This window comes from Solea senegalensis, linkage group LG1 (genome assembly GCF_019176455.1).
Source record: "Solea senegalensis isolate Sse05_10M linkage group LG1, IFAPA_SoseM_1, whole genome shotgun sequence".
In the NCBI taxonomy this organism is placed as follows: domain Eukaryota; kingdom Metazoa; phylum Chordata; class Actinopteri; order Pleuronectiformes; family Soleidae; genus Solea; species Solea senegalensis.
The window spans coordinates 4,531,630-4,553,458 of record NC_058021.1 but is presented as its reverse complement, the minus strand read 5'-3'; the positions used below and the strand labels follow the sequence as shown (position 1 = coordinate 4,553,458).

The 21,829-nt window shown below is 39.4% G+C and overlaps 2 protein-coding genes and 1 long non-coding RNA gene across 7 annotated transcripts; 1 reads left to right on the top strand and 2 right to left on the bottom strand.

The window, feature by feature from the left end:
- Positions 1 to 2,399: 2,399 nt before the first annotated feature.
- On the top strand, positions 2,400 to 9,993 carry LOC122771346 (heterogeneous nuclear ribonucleoprotein C). Of its 4 annotated transcripts, none has more exons than XM_044028878.1 (9): positions 2,400 to 2,543; positions 4,693 to 4,800; positions 6,287 to 6,555; positions 6,773 to 6,845; positions 7,286 to 7,333; positions 7,431 to 7,600; positions 7,835 to 7,948; positions 8,527 to 8,684; positions 9,409 to 9,993. In XM_044028878.1, the coding sequence occupies exons 2-9, from the start codon at positions 4,796 to 4,798 to the stop codon at positions 9,505 to 9,507; spliced, it is 936 nt and encodes a 311-aa protein (XP_043884813.1). In that variant the 5' UTR covers positions 2,400 to 2,543; positions 4,693 to 4,795; the 3' UTR covers positions 9,508 to 9,993. The 4 variants fall into 4 exon arrangements, with proteins under 4 accessions (XP_043884813.1, XP_043884804.1, XP_043884831.1 ...); XM_044028869.1 differs by having other exon boundaries at positions 7,283 to 7,333; XM_044028896.1 differs by having other exon boundaries at positions 2,401 to 2,543; positions 6,773 to 6,806.
- On the bottom strand, positions 5,515 to 6,876 carry LOC122771366. The gene is made up of 2 exons (XR_006360598.1): positions 6,713 to 6,876; positions 5,515 to 6,510 (listed from the first exon to the last, which is right to left on the bottom strand). It is a non-coding gene; the product is annotated as an uncharacterized LOC122771366 (long non-coding RNA).
- A 7,073-nt stretch (positions 9,994 to 17,066) lies between the features above and the next one.
- LOC122772081 lies at positions 17,067 to 21,385 on the bottom strand. 2 transcript variants are annotated; one of them, XM_044029759.1, is made up of 7 exons: positions 21,169 to 21,385; positions 20,791 to 20,876; positions 19,732 to 19,926; positions 19,243 to 19,332; positions 18,565 to 18,685; positions 18,338 to 18,460; positions 17,067 to 17,502 (listed from the first exon to the last, which is right to left on the bottom strand). In XM_044029759.1, exons 2-7 carry the CDS (start codon positions 20,869 to 20,871, stop codon positions 17,450 to 17,452), a joined length of 663 nt encoding a protein of 220 aa, XP_043885694.1. In that variant the 5' UTR covers positions 20,872 to 20,876; positions 21,169 to 21,385; the 3' UTR covers positions 17,067 to 17,449. The 2 variants fall into 2 exon arrangements, with proteins under 2 accessions (XP_043885694.1, XP_043885703.1); XM_044029768.1 differs by having other exon boundaries at positions 20,791 to 20,873.
- Between the last annotated feature and the right edge of the window lie 444 nt (positions 21,386 to 21,829).

The following is a 21,829-nucleotide window of genomic DNA, read 5'->3' as shown; positions in this document are numbered from 1 at the left end:
AAAATTGACCGACTGAATATATCTGATCTTTATACAGTAATCCCCGCGGCAAGGTTTTTACAAGTTCAGAAACAGACGTAATGGACATTATTACGGACCTGCGGTATCCCGACATCTTCAACTTCCACATTAACTTCCCTTCATCTTATTCCAGAGAGTCACTGAAAGTTTACAAGAGTTCAGGAGGGAAACAAATGGATACAATCTGGCTTTGTGACAGACATTCAACTACAACTGGAGTCTACCGGCAAAAGACAGCATTGTTGTCACTAGACTGGAAAGTGTCCGTTAGCATAACAATAACATTAGCAACAGGCAGTGTAATGTAAATAGTTGTTGTGCAGACTTGTATGTCAGTTAGACTGAGTCCATTATTTACCGAGAGTAAACCACAAAATACTTTGTTTTGTGATGTTCCCATCACTCTGTTTTCTTCTGCTCACTGTGAGCACATTTCATAGCAGGGATTCACCTCCACTGTCTCTGTGGGATCAGGTAAAATGGTCTCCTGTTAGATCTGTCTCTGACTGTTTTAGCAACCCAAGGAACAATCTTCACTTTTAGATGAAAACAGTCAGAAAAGAGACAAGTTTTCTGACATATTGCGTGATTTACGCGCCGCCTACTGCGGTGTTTCTTAGTCGTGATCCTCCAGGACCCCTACTCTGCTCCAACACAGCAGCATCAAACTCTACAAAAGCCTGGCAATGACCCATTCATTTGAATCAGGTGTGTTGAGCATGGCAACATCTAAAACATGCAGGATTGAGAAACACTGGTCTACTGTATATGTCTATATGGGATGAATCGTGTTGTTTCCTGGTGTGGTGGTGTGACGTCAATGCCCCGGGATGCCAAAACAGCCTGAGACAGATTAATGGGAGAACATTTTACTGGATCCCCACAGATCCAGAGAGACAGTGGAGGTGAATCACTGCTATGAAACGTGCTCACAGCACAATATAATTTTAGATTAAATATTGTCTTGATCAATACACATTTTATTCTACAGACTGAAGAGAACATCTTTGTTTCTCACAGATCTGTACAAATATTACACAGTGGTCATTTTAAATAAGTTTATATAAGTATATATATATATAAGTATATATATATATATATATATATATATATATATATATATATATATATATATACACACACACACACACGTATATATATATATATATAGAGAGAGAGAGAGAGAGAGAGAGAGGTTGGAGGGGGAAAAGCACACATGTGCAGGTGTATTACACTTTGCAATGACTGAGATTCTACATACATCTGTGCAGCATCAGTTGTATCTGTGTTTGAATTATTAGTCATATTGTTCTATTCTGCTTTTGTGTAAAAGGCAGCAGCGAGGCCTCAAGGTCATTACAGGACTGTTCAGATCAAACCATATTAACTTTGCCTCAGTGTACTGTTTCCTATTAAAGACCGTGTCACCAACCAATGTATTTTCATAACACCACTACCCCCTGCTGGCTGAATATGGTAATACAGCATTGGTTCATTTTCAGGACACTATCCCAGTTTTTTTTTTAAAGACAGTATTATGTGCATGTGTTTTAAATATCAAATACGTCAGTACAGTATTATTGCACACATCTCTTAAATGGTTGCTGCAGATACGTTTGCTGTAAACAGATGATTTTAACTGTTTTCTTGAGACTCCATCTATAGATTATTATAAGTGTAGTTATATACTAACATAATATATAACATATAATAAAACATACACAAGTATGTTAAATTGTTACTTAAAACAATTTGAGTGTATTCAGTGGCTTGCAAAGGAAGTAAAAGGACACCCACTAGTATAAAATTCCCCACATTCTCACACACCTGTGTGTATATAGCTTTAATGGGACATAATTTACATCACAGCATCACTTTGTATCACTGAGATGGGAATATAAGACTGTCATGGGGCAGTAAGGAACTTCATTACACAATTTTGAAGGAAATTAAGTTGTCAGGGGAACTTATAGGGCACTGCATTACTTTTCTCCACTAGCAATACACGTTTTCAGAAACAATAAAACATTTTGAATGTATATTTCTGCTTTAGAGGCACTTGTAGGGCACTTGCTCACGCTTTTAGCACTCTGCGGCCACCAATGTCCACGCCACTGGATAAGCACAATATTTCCCCTTGTGTTGTAATAAAGTACGTTAAATTGATACTTAAAACAATTCGTGCCAGATAAACAGGATCAAAAAGCAAAGATCAAATCAAAAAAACAAACAAGTCAAATATCTGACAACGTTTGGAGGTAAAAACTACAGTTTGACAACAGCGTTCTTTACGTGACACACTTACTTTGACCGACTCCGCTCACTCTGATTGCTCTGTGAAACAAATCCAGCATTCCCGTCAAATACTGCGCCACCGCCAGTAGCGCTGCGTTAGCTCGGTGGCTACAAGAAAGCTAGCTTGCTGTTCAGGGGGGCGAAACGCCGGCGCTCCAAAAGGACGACCTATTTAACGAATTGAAAGATTTTACCGAAAGCAAGACATTTTACTCTTAAAGGTCGTGGTGAGTATTTTGTTCCAAGACATTTTTCATTTTTAAACTTCCTTTTTCTTTTCTTTTTTGGATTTTTTTCAACGGTGTTTTTTGCTGTTTTGCGAGTGGACAGAACGCGATGATGTGCTAGCTAGCGAGGTAGCTGGCTCAGCTAGCTCGGAGACGCCCGTCCTCCTCAAACGCATGAAGGCTGCTTGTGGTTTTTTTAAGTAGAACACGACGCCATGGATGCATCGTAGCTACGGTCTCATCCCATTTCTAGCTTTATTTTTGCAGCGTTAATTGTGGAGACTCTTCCGTGATGGGACTGATTTGTTTTTGCCAGCCCACCAGCTCGCTAACTAGCTAATTGGCTGCTTTTGATATTGCTAGTGGCCGCTGTGTAAATAGAGTTCAGCTTAACGTTGACTGTGCAGTCATAAGAATTTTTCGGGATCTGTTTTTTGCAAGCAGAGGAGCTGGTTTGAGTGCTGTGTAATTTTTATGCTTTTCAATTGATGCTCGGCTAATTGTGGCCATGCCAGATGGCTTTGAGCCCCCGAGGCTAGCGCAGGCCCCGTGTTTCACTCTGAAGCCTGGTGGTGGCGCTGTTGGGGTCCAGAACGGGTGTGTTGTGGATGGTTGGTTTTATTTTTATTTTACATGGAGTAGATTTTTGCCATATTTTTCTCTCCCTTGGTGAAGAGTGATTTTTCTGTTTTGTTTTTCCCTCTGGAAGCTTTGGACTGAAATTGGCTGCAATTTTGTTACATAACGTTACACACACATGTTAATAATTAAACGTTGTTTGTTTGAAAGAGAATAATGGCTGTTTGTGTATCCAAATCAACCCCCGCCTTCACATTCACTCCCATAGGCAGGTTTAACCAGGCAGACATTTTGAGATGCAACAGTAAGAAACACACAGGTGTTCACATTGAAACTGATTACTGGGTCTTACAATCATACGAAAAGCTTTACTTTATGCTTGTATCACATGATCAAGTCTCTGCTACATAAAACAACCCTACACGCCCAGGTAGTATTTTGTTTTTGAAATACATGATTGTTATGAGTGGTGAACACACGTATGAGGCAGTATTACTGGAGGATTGTACTTGCAGGACCATTATTCACATGGCCAAATTATTTGTATTCAATTTACAAAGCTTACCCTACCTCCCCCATGTGTGGCATTTAAATTATACTTGTTTGTAGTTGTGGCCATCATGGAAAAAATTAATCAATCAATGGGCTGTATGTGAGACTAATGGAGTCATTATCACACACTTGGAGTATTTAGCAAAACGGGCAGTTTTTAATCTCCCTTGTCAAATCATGATTTCCCTACTGCTTATTCTCTATCTATATATCTATCAAAATATATTCAGATCCTTAATACATTGAAGGTGGTCCCTTTTTTTTAATTCCATGTTAAGAAATTCTTCATCAGTTAATCTACTTTCCTCCCAATTTAATTAACAATTTCTTTGTTTATATATGATTATACATTTTAGTTCAACAATAATCAAGATAGTATTCATGTTATGCCTGTCTTGCATGTAATTTTCACGTGTTTACATATTCAAAACCAGATATAATCGCAAACATAACATCTTTCTAAACTGATATTTCACAATGTCTGAAAGAGTAAGAAATAAAAGAGATGGTTACATTTTGACAATAAATTCTGGATTGGCAAAACGTGACATTAGATTATTTAGCTCATCAGGTCATGCATATCACTGTACTACAAGCCACATTTCCTTGAAACTACAGACATCATTAAATATATACACTGATGCATTCATTTCCTTGGCAGTCATCTCTGACAACTGTACACAAACAGAAGAATACATTGACAAATTAGGTCTTATTCACACTAAAGAATCTAATGGTGTGTCTGTCAAATTCCAGGTCCAGATTTGTTTCTCTTAAATGAGATCCAATTTGCACAGCTCATATCTTATTACATCAGATATTGCAAATAAAATACACTTTTAGCTCAGTGTATAAGTAAATCCCATTTGGCGAGTTGTATTGGAACATAATGTTGAGAGCAGTTGGTGTGTTTGAGTCACTGTCACCTGCACATACACACACACTCTCCAACCAGGTAAGATTTGGTACAAGATTAATCCTGCTCAGCTTGACTGAGGTGTGTTTTCTGTCGCCTCAGTATAAATCTCGAGGGGCGAAGGTGAAGGTCGAGACACCAGCCCAAACTGAACCCAGCCACAGAGTCAAACATCAGACAGACGACAGCCCTGCACACAGACGCTATGGAGTGAGTGATGAATGTTTGGCTCCCCCTGTCAGCCAGGTGGAGTGGGTTAATGTTGATGACACAACTGTTAATGTTTTTCCCCCATGAGGGCTCCCTGTCCATTTCCAGATTCAAAGAAGACCATGGCATTCATTCAGTGACCACATTCCCCCTTGGGTTCAGTGTGGAAAAAGCAACATGTCCTGTTTATTAGCAGAAGAGTCCTCAGTGAATATAAACACGCTTGGTATTTTTTGGTGCTTTTACTAATGAAGGTCAATTCTCTGTTCTGGTGGATATGGTTACTTAGAGCTACAACAATAAACACATTCACATGCAACTGTTGTGATATCTCATACTCCTAAACTGCCAATAGATATGCTGAGGATTTTGATTTTCTTTGGCAACCTTTTGGTTTTCCACTGTTTAGACACAACAATTGAAGATGGTAAGTGAGTCTTAAAACTTGGAAGACTAATTAATAGCAGAAATGAGTCACTGTTACATGCATTACAGCTAGTTTAGTTGAACAAATGCAACTTTTATTTAAATTATTAAATTAAACTTTTACATTCGCCAGAATTACTGCACAGAAACCAAATCAACCACCCCTTAGCTAATACTAAAAAGCACTGACAGGTTTGTCCAAAATGTCCACTGACAAATGCTGCTGTTTCTTTTGTATCACCCACCTTCAAACTCCTTGACGAAAGTAAAATAGACGTGACAAACACGTCTCATATAAACCCAGAATTTATTATTGACACCCGAGTGTCTCACTCGGTACAGATGGTTTATTTGACCTCCAGCTTTGTGGCTTTATTTTGGATTATTTGACACAAAAAGGAAAATATTTACCCTGTTCAACTGAACATGCTTCCATAGCAACTCTAAAATTGGCATATGTAAATAATGTAATACAAAGGGCAGGGCATGAGTCTCTTTATCAGAGTCCTGATAGCAACATTAGCCCCACACCAAACATTACTTAACTAAATAAACTTTCACACTAATAGGTTTTTCTGCTTTTTATACATTTACTTCCTCTTTCTTGTGATTTTTCCGCAAGTATGATAAATGTGCTGAAATGGCACAGACAGTGTTTGGCTTTATTGCAGACCCTGAACAGAAAATGCTTCCTGTATAATCTAGGTAACTAAAACAATCATTTGATTGTTTTAGTAACTTAAGATGCGGTTCCTTGATGGTTTCCATTGTTTCTTTTAATACCAGTAATAGATTTAAATTACAAAGCCATGCTTGTAGCCATGGCATATTAACTATACTTTGATTCATTTCAAAGCTTCCAGATAAACATAGGTGTGGACACATGGCTCCTTTATCATCAGCACAAGTTTATTTTTGATTTAACGGTCTAGGTTTGACAGAAAATCCTGCTCTCCATTTATCCAGGTTCACAGACTCTCCACTACTTCACTGGGGTGCGCGTTGCTCATTCACGCCACTAAATGTGGGTTTTGTCTATGTTTCTTCTGTCTTCTACCAGTCGTTCACCCACCACCTCCAGCCTGATGGCCAGCAGCAACGTCACCAACAAGACGGACCCACGCTCCCTCAACTCACGGGTTTTCATTGGCAACCTCAACACTCTGCTGGTGACCAAAGGAGACGTCGAGGCCATCTTCTCCAAGTATGGCAAGATCGTCGGCTGCTCCGTCCACAAGGGCTACGCATTTGTTCAATACTCCAACGAGAGGAACGCTCGGGCTGCTGTCGCGGGAGAAGATGGCAGGATGATTGTTGGACAAGTGCTTGGTAAGGATTCAACTTTTGAAATGAAAGGAGGTTGTTGTGAAATGGGTTTTGATGTGAATTGTTTTGAGATCCACTGAGGTCATGGGGTTTTTTTTTTTAGTGTGAGTGAACTAAGAATGCCATGGTAGTTTGTGTCAAACGGTGTTCAGGTACTTACCAAACACCCACAATGTTTGCTCCCAGATTGACTCCTCTCTGTCTTTTTTTGTCCCCGTAGACATCAACCTGGCTGGGGAACCCAAACCACACAGGTCAAAAACTACCAAGCGTTCTGCTGGAGACATGTACAGGTTATATTAGCACTGTCACTGCCGTAGACGTAAAACAAGTCTAAGGTTCGAGGCAAAGGATGCATGTAATGAGTGATGACTGCACAGCTGACACAGTTTCATTTCAACCGTTTTCACATAGAAAGCATGGTTTTGCTGTGTTTTACAGAGATTGCATTTGAAAATATACACTGAAATATTGTTAAAGATATTTTTGGTCGTTTTATTTTGTGGAGAGCTGAGTTCTCTTCCCTTAACAGAGCTGTGCAGCTCACTCACCTGAGACGCAGGTCACATGCATCCAGTGTGGCAGCTCAAACAGGTGCCTAAAAAGGAATTAAGTTAAACGCATCACAGTGTTGCTTTGACCTAAAGCTCTCCTGACATGTAATTCAGAAATACTTCCATCACCTTATCATATTTCCTTCTAAACACTTGTCACTTTTCCTCCTGTACAGCAGTTCTTCGTTCGACCTCGACTACGACTTTCAAAGAGATTATTACGACAGGTGAGTCAAATGTCCGTCCAACAGAACAGTGTGAGAACAGAGTGTTCCCCGAGTTTGGACCAGATTTAATCTGTACTGCTCTCTTGTTTTACCCCAGAATGTACTCCTACCCGTCCCGCGTCCCTGCTCCCCCTCCCCCCTTGTCACGGGCTGTGATCCCGTCCAAACGCCCACGGGTCAGCCTCAGTGGAGGGAGCAGTCGGCGAACCAAGAGCAGCAGCTTCTCTTCCTCCAAGAGCAGTCAGAGAACATCTTCATCCAGAACGAGTGAGTGTCTCTCACTGCTTCCTGTAACACAGCATGATTGCAAGCCAACAAATGCACAGCTGTACTTGTTAAGTCTAATTTGTAGCTGTTTTCATTATTAAAAAAAATAAAAAATGGTAGCAGCTACACATTCTGCACAACTATTATCTCATAAAACTGTTGGAGGATTAATAGTGTCAAAAGGATACATTATTTCCCAGCATTGTTTGAGTCGTCGTCCCTGTTTTTTTGTAGTGAAAGTGGACGAGTTACAGACCATCAAGCGCGAATTGACCCAAATCAAAAGCAAAGTGGACGACCTGTTGGGCAGCCTGGAGCGCATGGAGAAGGACCACAGCAAGAAGTCTGGTAAGGACATAACCTGGACGATGGGGGCATATGGCCCTTTTCCACTATGGTCCCGCCCCACCCCGGCATGGTTTAGGTTGCTTTTCCGCTACAAAAAAAACCCCAACTCAATGTGGGCAGATTCGTGGCTGCATGAAACTGCCGTGACTCCGTTTTACACGAGGCACAAACACACACACACACAAACAAACTAGTGACTTGCATGTAACTGAATCAGTACTTCCTCCATGACCGGAGCACAGACTCCGTCTGACAGTCACTGACATACAGGGGCAGGGTTTGTGCTGCTTTCCCTGGTAATTGTTGATTAACCCGCATTTTCAGGATTGTTGAGTCTTTTTAACTGATCTACACTTCAGCATTGTTTGGCTTGATTCTTGTCGGACGTCTCACCACAGCAGGTGCTAAAATAAGTACCTGCTACCAGGTACTATGATAGTGGAAACGCAACTTAACCGTGTTGTGCCGAGGCGAGCCGGTGGAAACACGCCAATAGACTCCAGAGGCACTTATTTCAATTCAGACATTTGACTCAATTCAATGTCAATTCTGAACATGTTTCCTGTGTTTGTCAACAGTTAAGAGCTTAAAAACCGAGCCAGGAGAGGTGACTTCACCACCTCACACGAGCAATAAGAAGGAAGACATGCTAAAGAGAGAGAGGGAGTGCCAAGATATAAACGACTCAGAGGACGACGAGGAGGAGGAAGAAGAGGGAGACCTGCTCGAGGACGAGGTGAGACTCACTCATGTAGGGACCGCAGTCGAGTTGAGGGTTTGCTTTTACTTTAACCTTAAATACTACGAGATGGAATCATCACACGTTGCTTTTTTTAATGAGTTTAAAGTACTTTTTCTCTATTATATTTTTGATCCCATTGTATTTGTGTTGCATCAAAGATAACAGGAAGTAGCAGCGCTGTTTTTGAGACGCAACACATTCCAGTTTAAAAGTTTAACTATCTTTTCCTGAATCTGTTACATTTCAAAAATGCTTTTATTGTTAAATATTTGCAGAACCGGAGCATGCGTACCTTGTTTGTTGTTAAACTGTGTCCAAAATGGCAATAATGCCACTTCTACTTGTTTGTTGAACAGTAAGTTTGGTAGCAGAACGTTTAATATTCTATTCAAACACTGACGTCGGTCGTCATTTAAGCGAGTAGACCAGGGTGTGTGTCAGTGCGCGTGTTTGTGTGTGTCAGTGCGTGTGTTTGTGTGTGTCAGTGCGTGTGTGTGCATTAGGAGAGGACACCGACTCATACTTTAGGTGAGACCAATATGTGTGTGTGGACACGCCCCCAGAGCCTCATAGCAGATGTTGCAGAATTTTACATGAATTGAAACCTAATTTTGTAACACTACTTTTTTTAACATGTCTCGCGTTTAACTCCCTTTTATGTTCAGCATTACGTATCTACTGTTAAGTTAGTGTTATGATTCTGTTGCAAACTATGCAGGTAAAGAGTCAAGAGGAAGAGGAGGAAGAGGAGGAGGAAGGCGAGCACGTGGAAGGTGACGATGATGGCGACAGTGTCAACGGCGAAGAGGACTCGTAGGCTCGGCACGCACACACATTCGCGAGGCATTTGCAGCTTCCAGTAGGAACTCGGACTCGCGTTGTAGATACAAAAGGCAAACACACGCATGGTGCACACATGTTGTCCCATTTGTTCCTAAGGCTGATTTTCTTCCCCCCCATGCTTTGTTACTTCTGCCAGTTGCCAGTGTCACCACAGGAATGGTTAGCTGTAGGTTTTGGTTTGAGTTTTTACGGAGTCATGACCCGTCGTCAGGAGAAGACAGAAACATGGACTGTTAATGTTCTCAGAGACGACAGCTCGACGGACATGTCCTAACGCAAAATCCCGGAAATTCAGCAACAGAAGTACACATTTTTAGGTTCAGTGTGTTTTGTTCTGTATTTTTTCCTCATCAGCGAGTTTGACCTTGTGTGTCTGTATGTCAATGTCTGTTTTTTTTATACTGTTTAGTTTGCGTTTAACTGTTAAGAAATAAATTGCAATAAAAATATTAAAGTTGGATCCACCCTTGCTTTTTTAAAAAAAAATCAAATCAAATATTTGGTTGAAATTAAGACTTGGCCCTTGAATAAATGTTTTGAACGAATTGCCTTGTGGTGATGAGGTTTAATCACCTGAATCTTATTTATGGATTAAGAAACACAGTTTCAGTAAAATTCAAGTCTTTGTATATTCTAATTGATATTTTCACAACACTAAAGCAAATGCAGAGATTCACATGTTAAATATGTGTGGCAGAGAACAAATGTGGATTAAAGAGTGGAGTTGGGACTGAAAACAGTTTGTCAGGGGCCCGTTTCAGAAAGCAGGTTTAGTGAAAACTCTGAGTTAATTAACCCTGAGATGAGGGTTCAGTTTAACGCTGAGTCAGTTACCCTGGCAACATACTCCGTGAACCTAACCTGCTTAACTGTGTAGTGACGATAGTACACTTAATTCCAAAGCCACTGAATAGTCGTTAGCTGTAAGTATGTTTTAATTCATCAATCACAAAGGCGAGGGAGAGTTGTGTGAAGGGTTTCCACATTTATTTCCACATAGTACATCCAAGTTACATTTCTATCCACATGTATCCAAGCTAGTTAGGTTCTTTAAAATATTGGCAAAATATTGTTTTTTGATTGATTTGATGCATGTGTGGAGGTTGGATTCAATATGTGGCGATATGTGCCGAGAGCTGACTTAAGGTGAGTCAAACAGGTTTGTAATAATGGATGGACAGACGCGCAAGCGTGATACAGATCCCTGGTGATACAGAGATGCTTTTTTTTCCCATTTCTCATTTGTTTACCCCTTAATTTTCAAAAACCCATTCATCATCCATTCATTGTCTACCACTTTACCCTCCAACATGAGGGCTGTGAGGCTGCTAAGCTCATATAGGGTAAAAGGCATGGTACACCCTGGAAAGGTCGCCAGTTCTATGCAGGACCCACATATAGAGAACAACACATCACTTACACATAGGGTCAATTTCAAGTGTCCAAATAACCTATGCATGTTTTTGGAGGAACTTGGAGAACCCAGAGAAAAGCAGTGCGCAAACACAGGGAGAATATGCAAACTCCACACAGAAAGGCCCACACCTGACCGATGGTTTCACCCAGTAGCCCTAGTGTGGCACATCTCCAGAAACTGCCAGTGAGCACTGTGGTCGGAATTCAAACAATTTCAACATTGACGAAGCATTTTAGAGGGGAAAAGCATAGTCTGGAGAGAAATCATGGAGCAAAGACAGCAGTGCTGGGACAAAGGAAGTGGGAGAGGACAGAACTAAAGATGCCCATAGAAAGGAGCAGGTGATTGTGAGTAGACATGTAGTCAATTAGAGGAGTGAGGAGGAATGAAAAGAGGGCTGTAGAGATTATGACAAATAGAGGTGAGGATGAAAGATGCTACAGATTATGGAAACGTGGTAGAAGGGATGGTGGTTTTTTTACTAAATTAAAGAATAGGGAGGAACTAGAATATTTAATATATATAAGACAAAATATAACATTTGTGCCTGCTTACTGGTGAGATTTTCTTCATCAAGGTTACTCAAAATGCTTAGAAAAGCCATAGCACACCATTCCCAACCAAACCACATGTTTTAATGTCTAATTTATTGCTTTATTGCTAAGTTTTTTGACTTTTGATTTTTTTTTTCAAAGCAATGGGATGAGTCTCACAGCAAAATTATAGAGAAAGAAGGAGAACAAGATTAAGCTTGATTTCCAGTATATTGTGAATATAGTTCTTGGTCCCAGCAGTCACTAAGGAAGGTTAATATAAGGCAAAAGATGTAATGCAATGTTACATATACCAACTGCCAGATATTGCCAAGGGCAACAACAACAACAGCCCTTCATGACACCAAACCACCCGTGATCCACAAGCAGCTTTAAGGAAGATGTCTCATCCTCCAGTCACCTAAATACTCTTCCAGTCCCATACAAGAACAATAAATATACTGTATGTGAAGTGAGATGTAAACAGTACAACATGTCAGACAACAGCAGAGGCAGATACTGGAAAGCATGAGATAACTTATCTTATCTCTAAATATTGCTGAAACATCAAAGGTCTGCAAAGGTCACCAAACAGTTGATGGTGATGTATTGGGCTTCAATTGTAAAACATAGGCTCAAATAGTTTTATAGTAAAGATTTTATCATGTGCCATTTGTTCCTTATAATGTATAACTACAAATAAAACTCATCATAACACCACTTGGTCTCAGGATCCACCCCACAGTTGGTAAAAGATATTGTTTGTTCCAACTGCTGTGTTGTGGGAAAATGTGCATGTGAGACAGATTACTTAAACAAGTGTACCATGTGTTTAACTACTCCATGTGTTGTTTAGATTTTGCCCTATTTACTGTGAAGACAATCAATAAAAGAAACTTTCCTGAACATTTTAATCAGACAGCTCTCTTGCTTCCTATTCATGTTCAGTGTTATGTCAAACTTGGATTAGAATACACATTCCAAGTCTTGGTTTTGGACCCAACCAATTGTTTGGTGTCATCCAAAGCTGTATAAAAACTCACTTAATAATTGTGCTTCATTGCTTTGGATCTCAATTCTAAATCCCAAGTATGATGAAATGATATACAGTACATTATCAGATAATCAAAAACAACCATAGATACTAGTCGTGTGTCTTTCCTTGACTAATCTAACCTTGTTCAATGTGATCTTTAAATGTTTCTCTAGGTCAAAATTGGTTGAATTCAATACAATTCAATCAAGAGGGTGAGCTTTTTAGCACCGTGTAGTTCAGAGTGTGTACCAGTCATCTCGTATTGATTTTACATTCCCAATTATGCATATGTCAAGGAATGTTGCTTTGAAATTCTGCAACACTGTGTCCTGGTTTGCCAGTTATCTATAAAAAAAAACAATGTTGTTTTCTGGACATGACGACATGCGGCTATACATAGATTTAGCGTACTACACGCAGACTCAACATTAACTTTTGTGACCTCCGATTAGCGTGATTGGGTGTCATTACTGCCTACATGAATAATAACCTGACTAAATTTACAATTATCTTTAGCCAGCAGTTTCAGATAAGATTCTATGTCGCCCGTTCTGGCTCGGGAAAACACTTGACTGTGGTCGCTGGCGTCGCTATCGCTATATATACGTTCCTCAGGATAGAGTCACAGATTATCAGTCTGTGTGGTGCTGGGAGGGGAAAACTTGTTTGAGGTGTGAACAGGACTCTTAGGCTTAACATTACGCCTCTTATTACGGACAGTCACCCAGTTGCCCTGTTTGTCTCCCAGCTGCACGGGAGCTGCTGAGGGAGCTAATGCTATGTGGTCCGCACCGACTACCGGGGACTGGATAACTGATTTAGCTTCTATGGTGCGAAGCTGAGTTTCTACCTCACTGAGCCTCGCCTCCATCCTAGCCAATAAGCTACACTTTATACAAGTATTTTAACGCTAAAGGAGGCAGAGGAGTAACTAAACATGTGGCACACAACACAGGAGAGAGCAGGAGAAGGAGAGGGAGAAGCCATTGCTGCTATGCTAACTTGTTACGCTAACAACAACAACAACAACAAAACACCGTACGTGAACGATAGAGTTTAAGCAAAAGTAGCGGGTGAAATTATTATACAACAAACCGAGTGCTTGTTCAGTTAATCGATCGTTACAGTAGTTAAAAAACAGAGAGAGCAGGAGACACACAGCGAAACACCAGTGGAAGAACAGGAAGTGACACAATACGTTACCGCCCCGCCTCAGTCAGATCTGCTCCAAATGTTAGTAGGTGCATTTAAGATTCGAGAGTGTTTATCACTCATTATCATACAGCTGCCTGCTGCTTATCACACATCTGGACATGAAAAGTAGAGGAGTAGTGTGGAATAGGTTAAGTTTGAACAACATTGTGTTTCCTTGTCTGTGGATAAATCTGTTGCATTCACAACAACCTAAGTTGATGACATCGGGAAGCATCGTGAACAAAGCACAAAATGATGGTTGCTCAATTGGTGAGCTAATAAGTGAGCTAAACTGAAGACAAGTCAAAAACAGATGTGTATTATTAAACTCAGCACGATGCCTTTGTATTTCTGACCCTATTTTTTTCTCCAATGTTAACAAAGTTATAACTTTTACTTGACAGAAGCGCATTGATGTAATCGTTAGAAATAACACTTTTGGGAAGATTTGGGTAACAATTATGTCAAGAGATCCATAAATGAATAAAAGTGCTGCTTGGTTGAACACAATACTGCTAAAGGTGTTCCATCTATGAAATCTTTATTCATCACATGACATTTAAGAAAGAAAGTGCTCACTGCTCTCCAGTGGTTACAACAAGGAGTTACACAATAACGTGCACAATAAATAACAAACCACACACAGTTACAAAACATCATCAAAAAAATCAAGAATCAATTCAAACAACCCAGAATCTTAATGCATTTTTCAACACCATCAAACCATAAAATGAATCAAACAGTTCAAGTTAACACATGAAGGTGATTATACTTGTCAAAGTAACGTATCAAATTGATCACTCTTATCAAACTAAGATATCATAATGATTATACTTGCTATTATATTCTAAAGTAAAAACATCAAATCAACCAAATCAAACATCAAAGTAATATAGAAAAGAATCTGAAAAGCATAACATCAAAAACATGTTACAACATCATCAAGGATTACTGGTGAAAGTTAGTAAGAAAGATGTCCCCCATATGTTTCCCCCAAAGCATTATAGCGTATTTGATAGAATGTTTACCAGAGGCAAAGCCTTTAAAAAATAAACAGTCCGTTGTAAAAAAATATGAAATATGAAAAAAATAAAACAAATCTCTTTCCTGCATGACAATAATATACAGTAATTAATTCAAAAATACAATACTGTTACAATTTTAACAGAAATAAAAACGGACTTAATAAAATTGTAACAAACATGACTAATAGAATTAAAATTGCACCTCTCAATTATTTCACATAGATATTTAACACAGCTTGTTGATATGATAATTAAATAATGTCTTATATTTAATTATCAATATTGACAACTTCAGGCTTCCATATGTCCAAAAGTGACTGACAGTAATGGAAAATAAGTAAAAACTCTGTAGTGTGAACTTCGAACCAGCTCGTTCCCGCCTCCTCAGCACGAGCTGAGCAATAAATCTAACACACCAAGAGAGGCGGGACTTAAGGCAGAACAGCCAATCATCAGCCGGTCACACTCAAAGCTGGTGTCACGTTTGAGGCAACGACAGAAGACGTCCCTGTGTGCGTGTAGCTGTCTATCTATCCGGCAATTATTTGTTTCTCTACTATCCTCTTGGCTTTTATTTTATTTTTTATTTTTTATCACCTGACTTCCTGTCCTTCACTACGTTCCTCAGAAGGAAATCATGCAAAATAAATACTCAAAGAAACAAAAACGGACGGTCAAAACGTACACGGTCCACATTGGCACCATATATATAGTTTGGTATAAACATATAAACACCTAACACACCGTAAGTTCTCTATACCTATCCTAATAACTTGGCCTAGCGGCTAACATAGCTCATCGTGTACAGTTAACTTAACTTTAGCATTAGCTTCAGCTTCAGAGCTACAGGGATAACTTACAACAAAACACAAGATAGCAGGAACATTCGGCCAACGCCCTCGCCACCTATAACTCTGTGATACTGTACTCTGTGTTACTGTTTTATATGACTATTTTACCAAAAAATAATACGCAAGGCTCCGCTTTTGTCGAGCCGGATGGAGGTTATACTTTGCATCGGCTGTTTACCCTTGATACGCCCTCTTGTGGCTTAAACGCGCCACTACACTACACTGTATTGCAGAAACAGATTAAGTTCAGTGTGTTTTGTTGTTTTTTCCTTATCAGCGAGTTTGACCTTGTGTGTCTTGTCTGTTAGTTTGCGTTTAACTGTTAAGAAATACATTGCAATAAAAATATTAAAGTTGTATCCACCCTTGCTTTTTAATATATATATATGCTATATATGCATATATATATATATATATATACATATATATATATTTGGTTGAAATTAAGACTTGGCTCTTTAATAAAAGTGTTCATTTCCTTGTGGAGATGAGGTTTGACCATCTGAATCTTATTTATGGATTAAAGAAACACAGTTTCAATTGGTATATCAAATTCAAGTCTTTGTATATTCTAATGGATATTTTCACAACACTGAAGCAAATGCAGAGATGCACATGTTAAATGTGTGTGGCAGAGAACAAACGTGAATTAAAGAGTGGCGTGATGACTGAAAACAGTTTGTCAGGTCTTCTCTTTAGGATTTTCCTTTTAGATGTGTATAGAAATGTAAACTTGCTGAGTGTGTTCTTGTTCCAGGAACTGCACCTGCTCCTACACATCTGCCTTTGGTTGACGAACGAGGTGTTTTTGTTCTTACAGTGTTTCTTACCTCGATTCAAAAATCCATGGTAAAGCTCTGCCACCAAACAGAATAGAACAAGAGGGAGTCATAGAGAGGGCAGGACTGTGTTTGGGTGCAACATGTCATTAAACTGTGACCAAACGGGTGCAACTGTACATTTATGTTCTGTACTAACACTGACAACCGGCAACCTTCAGCTGTTTAAAGTGTGTGTCAGCAGGTAATGTTGCTGAATTTTAAATGATTTAAAAACCTACATTCTAAAACACTCCAATATGTGGTTGATGCAAAAAGACATAGAGCACAAAAAGCAGTAATACTATAACATTTAATGCCATAGAAATAAATCTAAAGCCCTCCACCTCCTGCACCACCAATTAAAACTAACAGCTACTATAGGCTCCTATATTTCCTACAATAATCTCAGCTTCATTTCCCTCACGGCTCCAGTGATGCTAAGTTCACGTCTCATTGCCGTCCCTCTTCAAAATAGCTGATTTTATAGACAGTGTTGGTTTAGATCCATCTGATTCTCCTATTTCAACAAATATACAGTCACAGAGCATTCGCATGAAAACATCAAACGGTCTTGACTTCTACAAAATAAACAAAAAAAGGTGAGGTGAGGTGAGGAAATGTCACATATTTACAACACATTTACAACAGTACACCGTGTGCGACTCTCACAGTCAATTTAGAGTGTCCAATTTTCCTAATCTCTATCTTGCATGTTTTTGGACTGTGGGAGGAAACCAGAGAACCCGGAGAAAACCCACGCACACACGGGGAGAACATGCAAACCCCATGCAGAAAGACCCTTGTTCCAACCGGGGCTCGAACCCGGGTCTGCTTGTTGCAAAGGCAAGAGTGCTAACCACTACACCCACCGTCTGGCCCGTGCTAAAGATAATGAAATACATAAATCCAGCACGTGTGTCTCCTCCTCTTCCGCCTTCTCCTTCTCGTCCTCCTCCTCATTCTCATCCTCCTCTTCCTCCTCGTCCACCTTCTTGTCCTCACCCTCCTCCACCTTCTCGTCCTCGTCCTCCTCACTCCTTCAGGCACTGTGCATGGCGACCATTGTGAGGAAGGTCAGCACGACAGACAAGGCTGTGCAGGAAGAGACGAGATGAGACAATGGGAATGAAGACTTTGTTCTTTGGAGCATTTAATATCATTGTAGTCAACAAATAAAGTCTGTTTCCTATCACACTTTTTCACCTGCCATCTACATATTTGTCTTTTGTCCTCTCCACATGATTTTACTGAGATTTTTACCCTTCCTGACACAACCTACCCCTTTATCCAGCACTAGGAGAGAGGCTGGGGTCAATGTATAGTGTCCAAATAACAATGAGCAAAGATGCTTGTATACATTGTTCAGTTGAAATTCGCCAAAACATCTTTGATGTGTCTAGTACAAATAGGTGCGTTTTTTAAGTCGTTACGACAAACGCGCTCGGACAAGTTCGCTCATTTATGTAGGGCCATGATGATGGTCGACTTTTTTTATTGTCTTGGTCTATAACATCTTTCCACCAAGTTTCGGGAAATTCAGCGCAAGTTGATGTTGACATGCTCCATCTGCTTTTCATCTTAGGGGGCGCTGTAGAGCCCTTGAGCATTGCATGGGTTCAGGACCTATGCCAGTATTGCATTTTCGCCAGACCTGACCTGCATGCCAAGTTTCAGGAGATTTTATGGACGTTAAACCCCCTCAAAAATGACCAGAAAGCCACGGATCAAATAATAATCTGAAGGATAACTAGGTTCGTGCTAGGAGCCGTCCTGGCCCCTGCCATTCAACTATTTTACAAAGATGAAAACTAAGCACATTTTCACTACAATTTTATAAACACACAATTCAGTTTCAGTTTTTTTTTGTTTTTTGTAAACTCTACTTTTCATTCCTATTCAGTTAACTGAAAATGTTTTTTCAATTTACCATGAGAGTGGAAAAGACTGCTGGCTCCTGATGACATAGTGTCCTCTTTCACTGTGGGGATGTTGGGGATCTCCAGTGAAACAGTGTTCTCCATTGTTTCGAAGGTAATCACACCAGGAGAGTCTGAACAATAAATTGGGACGTTATTAACAACAACAGAATACTGAATAATATGGTATTTTCGTGTGTGTGTGTGTGTGTGTGTGCGTGTGTGTGTATTAACCCACCCTCTGTAAAAGTGCCTGTCCCCATGACTACACTGACAGCGCTGGTGACTGCGGTCATGTTGACTCTGAATTCACACCGGAGCACACTCGCTATCATTGAGCCTCTGACACCTGTCACAACCTTACAAAAGGTAAATTTAAGAAGAAGTTAAGAGGACAGGTGGCATTTAAACCAGGGTTTCTCAATCCTGGTCAACAGTTAATTTGACTCAGGTGTGATGGAGCAGGGAAACAGTGGGTCCCGAAGACCGGGGGCCCGTTTCAGAAAGCAGGTTCAACAAACTCTGAGTTAAAACCTCAACTCTAGGTTGGCCAACTCTGAGCTATAATCTCCATCATGATGTGATCTATGATCGGACATTGATCGGGTGTCTACAGTGATGATAAGCCTACAGTAACACACGGTAACACAATCTGACAGAGTGTTAATGTGCACAGAGTCGCCACATCTTTCGAGAATAAAGTCGTGATGTTATGAGAATAAAGTCGTAATCTTTTGAGAATAAAGTCAGTCTTTCAAGAATACATTTGTCCTATATAATAAACCTGTGTCAAAATGAGGAACAATCTGTTGCTAATTAGTATTATTGTTATTGTTGTTACTATGCAAACATGGTCCATCATTTTCTCATCATCGGTTCTGATTATTTGTGGTTTTGCTTTTCACTAAGAGCTCACCTCGTTTGAAGTGATGACCGTATTGCCGCTCATCACCTGGTGGGTAAAGCCTGTGCTAAGAATAGCACAGGTGAACATCAGGCTCTTACCCTGAAGAGGAAAGAAACAAGAAGCAGAGGTGACACATGAGATTCTTCCTCCTCACATCACGCAGTCTTGTATAAAGTACCTTAAAGGGGTACTTGAGTAAAAGTACAACTATGTTACCATAAAATGACTTTGGTAGAAGTTTTTAGTCACTTTTTATAATATTTACTTCAGTAAAAGTATGACATTTACTGTACTTTAGTATAAAAGATGAATTCAGTCTTTTATTTTGTCAAGATGTCTTTTTTGAAAGATGTCTTGTATGTTAACTTTGTTAAGCACTGTATATTTACAATAAAATGATACAATTAAAAAAAAACATGATAATAAGATTATTGATGTTGTTTGAGCACCGTCTTCTGTTGTCATGCTGTCATTGTATCAATAAGACTTTTTTGTTACCTCAGTTGTCAGGTACAGTCCAGCATAATTCCCATCGGCCACATATTGTCTGACTTGGAACAACAGTTTCTTTTCCTCTGAAAGTCTTGCCAAAGAAGAAAACATACAGGGGCTCTGTGCTTCTGCAGGATCACACTTTGCTGGACTCCCCATGCACGTTTTGTGTTCACCACAACCATCTCGTGTGACTTCCGCCTGGAGGACGCAAACGCATAAACTCTCACACTGTACAACAGAAGATCAGCAAGTAAACATGGTCGTTTGTAAGCAACTGTTACGAACAAAAGCAATAATGAGGATGTTGTCTTTAATCACCAGCTTGTTACGAAGACACTTTTTCTTCCAGAGATAAATGTGTTATTTGATCATCTGTGGATCTGCCATACATGTCTCATCCCCATAACAACAAGAGGGAAAAAGAAAGAGCGAAAGAAAGAAAATAAAAGCCCTACACTGCCCTTCACTGGGTTAAGTACAACATAAGTACATCTGGAAAAAAATGGAAAAAAAACAAAACAACAAAGGGTCGAATTTAATCTGACTCTAATAGAATGGGAATTAAACAAACACAGCAGCATCGTAATTGTTTTAAGTTTACTCTTAAAAGTGGTGAAACAGCCCTATTTATTGTGCGTCATTGAAATCTTAAGAATTACAGCTTATTCTTTCTCCCCAAACCATGACAATAGCAGTGTGTTTATTTTTTATTTAGTTTAGGTTAACTGTCAGTTCAATTTTTTCAGAATAAAAGCTCTAAACTCAAGCAAATAATTTAAGATCAGATTTGTTAAATCCAAGTTGCTGGAAAAACCCTCATGATAATGAAGCTTCTGCCTGTGCTGTAATAAAATGGTAATGGATACATTTAAAAACACCTCATTCTAATTTTCCAATAAATGAATTTGTTGTCACTAATCATATAAAGTTAATAAAGACAAACTATAGCTATAAATGCCACATTTTTGGATAATTTGTCACTGTATTGTTGAGTCTGAAAATTCACATGTTTGCTCAATTATAATAGAAATATATAAAAGAGGACATGGAATGAAAACTAACCTGCGTCAGAGGTGTTAGATCTTGACCGAGCGCCACAGAAACCATCAGAACAGCAGACAACAGGATCAATCCCCGCTCCATTTCTTCTAAAACAATAATAAACAAATACAAATGTATGAAACAAACAAACAGACAAATAAGATCCAATTCCTTTTTCATTTTCATGACAAGAACCTGACAACCTGGACGTAAATATTCCGTTGTTTTCTTTTCAAACACATAATCTCCAATCTACACATACATGTTCATGTAAGGACAACACAATCTTATAATATATATATATATATATACATAGTGTGCTTTTCAAGCAAAGATATTTTGGATTTTGACACCAGCCACAGAAGCTTTGAAGTATCTACGACAAAATCTACGACTGACCTCACTGAAACTGCGTCCTGTGGTCTATTGAAGGTTTGAAACTGGAATTTCCAGCTGTGATCCGTCCTCAGATTGCTCCTTCCCTATGATTTAAGGAAAAAATGTAGTGCATTAAATTATTCTTCCTTTAAAACTGTAATCGTATATAATTATTACCAACCGTTGGTAATTATTTATATAGAGTGATGTTTTTTTGCATCAGTTGCACTTCTCTGCTTCAGAAACCCTGTAACATGCTCAATTATAGTATTTATAGTATAGTATTTAGTATTTATGATCTGCGTCATATGAAAGGATTATTACATCACACCAGTGTCGTCTTTCAAGTCTTCCACGCTTTCATGTGCAGTTTAAGAAAAAGGTTCCATCTGGTTCAGTGTTGCCAGATGGAAAATACTAGATTGTCGTACTGACTTTAAGTTTATCGTACACACTGCTGGAACAACTTGTGCCAGGCTACTACATTAAGTAGCACCGCTCTGTCGCTTTTTTACGGAAGGTACACAACTCCTACTGCCTACAATATCTTTTACATGAATAGTCGCTGTCACACAACTCACGATAACGGCCACTTAAGAGACCTCATTCATGCCTGCTGATGTGATTTATTTGTTGCTCTGAAAACAATGTGTTTAATAAAACAGCCAAGTTAGTGTACATT